The sequence below is a fragment of the Cydia pomonella genome, chromosome 10 (assembly GCF_033807575.1).
Source record: "Cydia pomonella isolate Wapato2018A chromosome 10, ilCydPomo1, whole genome shotgun sequence".
NCBI classification, from domain to species: domain Eukaryota; kingdom Metazoa; phylum Arthropoda; class Insecta; order Lepidoptera; family Tortricidae; genus Cydia; species Cydia pomonella.
The window spans coordinates 22,138,287-22,144,286 of record NC_084712.1 but is presented as its reverse complement, the minus strand read 5'-3'; the positions used below and the strand labels follow the sequence as shown (position 1 = coordinate 22,144,286).

General features: G+C 42.7%; 1 protein-coding gene across 1 annotated transcript; it reads left to right on the top strand.

Moving 5' to 3' along the window:
- The first annotated feature begins 3,331 nt into the window (after window positions 1-3,331).
- Window positions 3,332-5,558, top strand: LOC133522431 (actin-5C). Its single transcript, XM_061857777.1, has 3 exons — window positions 3,332-3,487; window positions 4,009-4,369; window positions 4,479-5,558. Exons 2-3 carry the CDS (start codon window positions 4,020-4,022, stop codon window positions 5,257-5,259), a joined length of 1,131 nt encoding a protein of 376 aa, XP_061713761.1. The 5' UTR covers window positions 3,332-3,487; window positions 4,009-4,019; the 3' UTR covers window positions 5,260-5,558.
- The last annotated feature ends 442 nt before the right edge of the window (window positions 5,559-6,000 follow it).

The following is a 6,000-nucleotide window of genomic DNA, read 5'->3' as shown; positions in this document are numbered from 1 at the left end:
AATCTGATAAAATTCCAAAGATATCTATTTTATGCCAAAAATTAAAAACCATAGGTTTGTAAACAACTATATATTCCTACTATATTATATTTTTCCTTATTACTTGTTATTAATTTGCACCAACATATACAAATGTCTCTGTTTATGGTTTGATCTAATGGTTGACTGGTAGAGAATGCCTTTTGGCATTAAGTTCGCCATTTGTACATTTTTCTTTATTTGTACAATAAAGATAAAATAAATTAAATAAATAAATATATGTTGGTGAGGATTGATCCTAAATGATTTCCTAATGTATTTGTCATACATGTACCCGTTGTAAGTCGTATCTATATATCATAAAATAAAATATATGTCAGACATGATATTCATTGTAGTGACAGTGTTGTTATTAGGGTTCCGTAGCCAAATGGCAAAAAACGGAACCCTTATAAATTCGTCATGTCCGTCTGTCTGTCCGATTCTGTCACAGCCACTTTTTTCCGAAACTATAAGAGCTATACTGTTCAAACTTAGTAAGTGGATGTATTCTATGAACCGCATTAAGATGTTCACACAAAAATAGAAAAAAAAACAATAAATTTTGGGGGTTCCCCATACTTAGAACTGAAACTCAAAAAATCTTTTTTCATCAAACCCATACGTGTGGGGTATCTATGGATAGGTCTTCAAAAATGATATTGAGGTTTCTAATATCATTTTTTTCTAAAATGAATAGTTTGCGCGAGAGACACTTCCAAAGTGGTAAAATGTGTGTCCCCCCCCCGTAACTTCTAAAATAACAGAATGAAAAAACTAAAAAAAATATATGATATACATTGTCATGCAAACTTCCACCGAAAATTGGTTTGAATGAGATCTAGTAAGTAGTTTTTTTTTAATACGTCATAAAATTAAAAAAAAAAATTTTTTCATCAAACCCATACGTGTGGGGTATCTATGGATCGGTCTTCAAAAATGATATTTAGTTTTCTAATATCATTTTTTTCTAAACTGAATAGTTTGCGCGAGAGACACTTTCAAAGTGAAAAAAATGTGTGTCCCCCCCCCCCTGTAACTTTTAAAATGACAGAATGAAAAATCTAAAAAAAATATATGATATACATTACCATGCAAACTTCCACAGAAAATTGGCTTGAACGAGATCTAGTGAGTAGTTTTTTTTTTAATACGTCATAAAATTTAAAAAAAAAAATTTCATCAAGCCCATACGTGTGGGGTATCTATGGATAGGTCTTCAAAAATGATATTTAGGTTCCTAATATCATTTTTTTCTAAACTGAATAGTTTGCGCGAGAGATACTTCCAAAGTGGTAAAATGTGTGTCCAAAGTGGTAAAATGTTGAACAAGATCTAGCAAGTAGATTTTTTTTTAATACGTCCTAAATGGTACGGAACCCTTCATGCGCGAGTCCGACTCGCACTTGGCCGCTTTTTTAAATTGAATACATCACTATCAAAGAATATAATATGATCACTATACTTACATTTTACCCGCTCCTTAACTTTAACTAATCGATTAAAAACTTTTTAGAGAAATGTGTATGTTAACACTGGCCACTTACAAAAATTAAGAAATAATAAGTAATTAAAAAGTTTTAATTCCTTCGAGCGGCTAAAGAAAATATATAGTGATGTATTTATTCAATTTAAAAAAATACCCTGTTATACCATAGATAAAATAAAGTAAATACATTCATTTTGAAGCTTATTAAAGAGGCTAGCTTTGGTGAAAAACTTGGAGGTGTCGCTAACGAAAAAGTACTTAAAAATTTTTTTTTTTTGTATGGCAATGTGTCCTACTTAACCTACTTTGCATACTTACTTGCTACTAATATAAAGCCACATCATTAAAAAAATTACAAGCCAAAACTCGCTGAGGGCAGATTCACTTAGCTTATCCTGGCATGGCCTTTGTTAAAAATGCTGTTATTACATTGTCGTAGGTTATTACATTGTCATATTTAAAAACTCCTAATCTATGATGATATTCCTATGATAGTCTAATTAAGCAATCAATAGAAGTGAGTAGGTAATAAAGTAACTGTTACATCACCCGTGATTAATGCAAGAATGCATTCACGTGATTATAATCTGCAGTACGGTGCCCATTCGCACAACGCAATTCTGATAAGTGATAACGTCAAACTACCTTGACCCCATATACATAATCACAAATGCACATAGCTGAAAAGGAATTTATAATGAAGCCTGCATTTTTCATATTTTGAAAAATAGCAACATCGCAATGTTACCACCATAAAAACGATAGATACAATGTATTGAATGAATCGTTGGATTACCCTAGACACACACACCAACAAATAGATGCTTAGTTTGTTTGTGTGCGAGTTTTCTGTATTGCGACCGTTGCTTGCTGGAACGGACCAATCACAGCGCAGGATTTTCTCCATGCCCATATATGGTAAAGCAGTCTGTTGCGACGAGTGGGGAGGTCAGGCGAGTCCATATTTTATCGATGGTCTTGAAACATTTTGTTGTTCCATTTACAAATTCCGAACAATTGACTGACATTTATTAGTCAAGATTGTCACTAGACATATTTTGAAGGCCGTTTTATCCGCCATAGCGCCTTATTTCTTCGGCTATTTGAGTTTATTTAGCACCAAACTGAGGTCCGTTGGGAGAGTCGATTATACCGCGGCGCCGGCGTAGTGAAGCAAATCGACCTCCACGAGCGCGCGACAGAAACCGGCCGGCATTTCTCACGGATCGGCGATTGCTGTAGTATTGTTCTCTGTACGCTGCTAATTTTCCTGGTAAGTCTTGATTATTTATTGCTTTTTGTTATTGTGATCAATGACCCGTACTTTATAACTAACGATTTGTAATTTTGCTGTTAATAAACTGAAGTAAAAAGTGGTTATTCGGTTACCTACTCTAACCGAAAAATCGTCAATTGTAGGGTCATGACTAAAGTTCTATTCAAATGATAACCTGATAACAAAATCATTAAGGGGAATGGTAAATTGGTAATCTGACGTTTTTCGTCTGCTGCACCGTCTGATACGATTTGAATGAGATTTTTTGGACCGATGCCAAGTTTTCGAGACCGTTATTTATTTATCGTAGTCAAAGATTGCAACCAATTAGACTGCGTAGTAGTAGGTAGAGGGTGAACTATCCCTTGAGTAGTCGTGTATGCAGTGTGTGTTCTGTTGGAAATGTTGTCGTTATCAAGAGGCATGAGCGGCGCTATCAGCGGGGCGCGGGGCGAGAGCCTTAGCGCGCAGGCTCTCGGCAGCGCAATACCATATATGGTAACGAAACCTCACGTATTGTGCGATTGGCCGAGAGCCTGCGGCGCGGGGAAGGGGCGCCCGATAACCACTTTCATTTATATACTCCGCGGGCCGCGCTCGACGACATTCCACGAAGTGAACTCGAGTTGAGGCGTTGTGCAGCATTACCGAGGCTGTGCAATCAAATTAATTTATTTTATTTATAATAGGATATTAAATTAAAAGTAAGTTGATGCAGCATCTAGTGTGTTAAGTGATGAGTGAGTGGTGCATGGATCGAGTGTAGTGCGTGCGGTCAGTGACACGACGAAGGGTTAAGGGCGGATGCCGGTTGCGGTAGGGCGTGGTCGACGATCGTGACAGTGCTCCCGAATTAATTTAAAAATATCTCGCGATACAATTTAAATTTTCGAAAGTATCGGCGGCACCCCCCGCGGCCATCTGCAAAAGGCGGTCAAGCCGCAGCCGCGTCAACCGCCACGTTCGCGCCTCGCCTCTAGATCGAGCCTTATTTGGTTTCAGTTCGTTTTGCATCGCCCACTTGTGTCTCGATAAGGCTTCGTGTGCCTTCTGCCCACGACTGCACTCATTATTTTATAACTACCAGTCTAATAAAAAGTTGCCGTCTGTGTTGTATGTATGGGATGAATGAATGTTTTCTAATTAGATAAGCCAATCTTTTTAACAACAATTAACTTCTAAAGTTAAGGGTCCTTTCTGTAATGGTTTATTATCTTCTTTCCAGACTAAATCACAATGTGCGACGAGGAAGTTGCTGCGTTGGTAGTGGACAATGGATCCGGCATGTGCAAGGCCGGTTTCGCCGGCGACGACGCGCCGCGCGCCGTGTTCCCGTCCATCGTGGGCAGGCCGCGCCACCAGGGCGTCATGGTCGGCATGGGACAGAAGGACTCGTACGTCGGCGACGAGGCCCAGAGCAAGAGAGGCATCCTCACCCTGAAATACCCCATCGAGCACGGCATCGTCACCAACTGGGACGATATGGAGAAGATCTGGCATCACACCTTCTACAATGAACTGCGTGTGGCGCCCGAGGAGCACCCCGTGCTGCTCACGGAGGCTCCCCTCAACCCCAAGGCCAACAGGTACGTGTCTCGCTCGCGTCAGAGTGCTCGTCACTAAGTTGTCTTTATTGTTATCGGCTAATAATGACATCTGAGCGCCATGCTAACGAATCGTTGTTTTCTTTTCCAGAGAAAAGATGACCCAGATTATGTTCGAAACCTTCAACACACCTGCCATGTACGTCGCCATCCAGGCCGTGCTCTCCCTGTACGCGTCTGGTCGTACCACCGGTATCGTGCTGGACTCCGGCGACGGCGTCTCCCACACCGTGCCCATCTACGAGGGCTACGCGCTGCCCCACGCCATCCTGCGTCTGGACTTGGCCGGTCGCGATCTCACAGACTACCTGATGAAGATCCTCACTGAGCGCGGCTACTCCTTCACCACCACCGCCGAGCGAGAAATCGTTCGTGACATCAAGGAGAAGCTCTGCTACGTCGCCCTCGACTTCGAGCAGGAGATGGCCACCGCTGCCTCCAGCAGCTCGCTCGAGAAGTCGTACGAGCTTCCCGACGGTCAGGTGATCACCATCGGTAACGAGAGATTCCGTTGCCCCGAGGCTCTTTTCCAACCCTCGTTCCTGGGTATGGAAGCTTGCGGCATCCACGAAACCACCTACAACTCGATCATGAAGTGCGACGTCGACATCCGTAAGGACCTGTACGCCAACACCGTGCTGTCCGGCGGCACCACCATGTACCCCGGCATCGCCGACCGCATGCAGAAGGAGATCACCGCACTGGCTCCTTCCACGATGAAGATCAAGATCATCGCGCCCCCAGAGAGGAAGTACTCCGTATGGATCGGCGGGTCGATCCTCGCCTCCCTCTCGACCTTCCAGCAGATGTGGATCTCCAAACAGGAATACGACGAGTCCGGCCCCTCGATCGTGCACAGGAAGTGCTTCTAAGCGGCTCGGCCGGCCGGCTCGGGCCGGCTGCTGAGCTCGGGCTTGTAATCACCGTTAATTTAATTGTACGTAAGATATTATTGTAATTAAATCGTAATAGTGACGGCAACCGGCGCGCGGCGCCGCGGAGCGCCTCGGCCGCCGGCCTCGGTACTGCACTCGCCAAAGGATCTTTTGTAATATCATGAATGAATCTCATGAATGTATGTGCTGAAACGGATAAGACTACTTTCTTACTAGGTCATTTATAAATTATAAAAAATAATGAAAATACACGAAAAAAATTTGAAAAATTACAACCAGACTTTCACTTTCCCTTTGTATCGTTAGGAGTGGTAAGTCGCGCGATTCCTCTCGCGGTCTGCTAGGGCAATGCCCGACATTGACCCATGTACAAAAATAGACTAACTTGGCTGCGCACAGCTCAAGGAAATAGCCCCCACAATAGCTCCAGCCCAAATCAAAACGCATATTTGCTTCATAACCTATCATGCTTGTTTGTTCTACCTAACTACCTTCACAGTAGATATTACTAATTTGATTCACTCAATTGAATAAAACTATATCGAGCCTACCAATTGTAAACTTAATAATGTTTAGGGCCTACGCTAGCTGACGCGGACGGCCCGCCGCGTGTGCATGCACGCGGGTGCTATTTGTAGGTGAAATCCGCCGCACGCGTCCGCTTCAGTTAGCGTCGCTCATACTATTTTTCGTTAACCCGCTCGTCTGCTCCGTGCA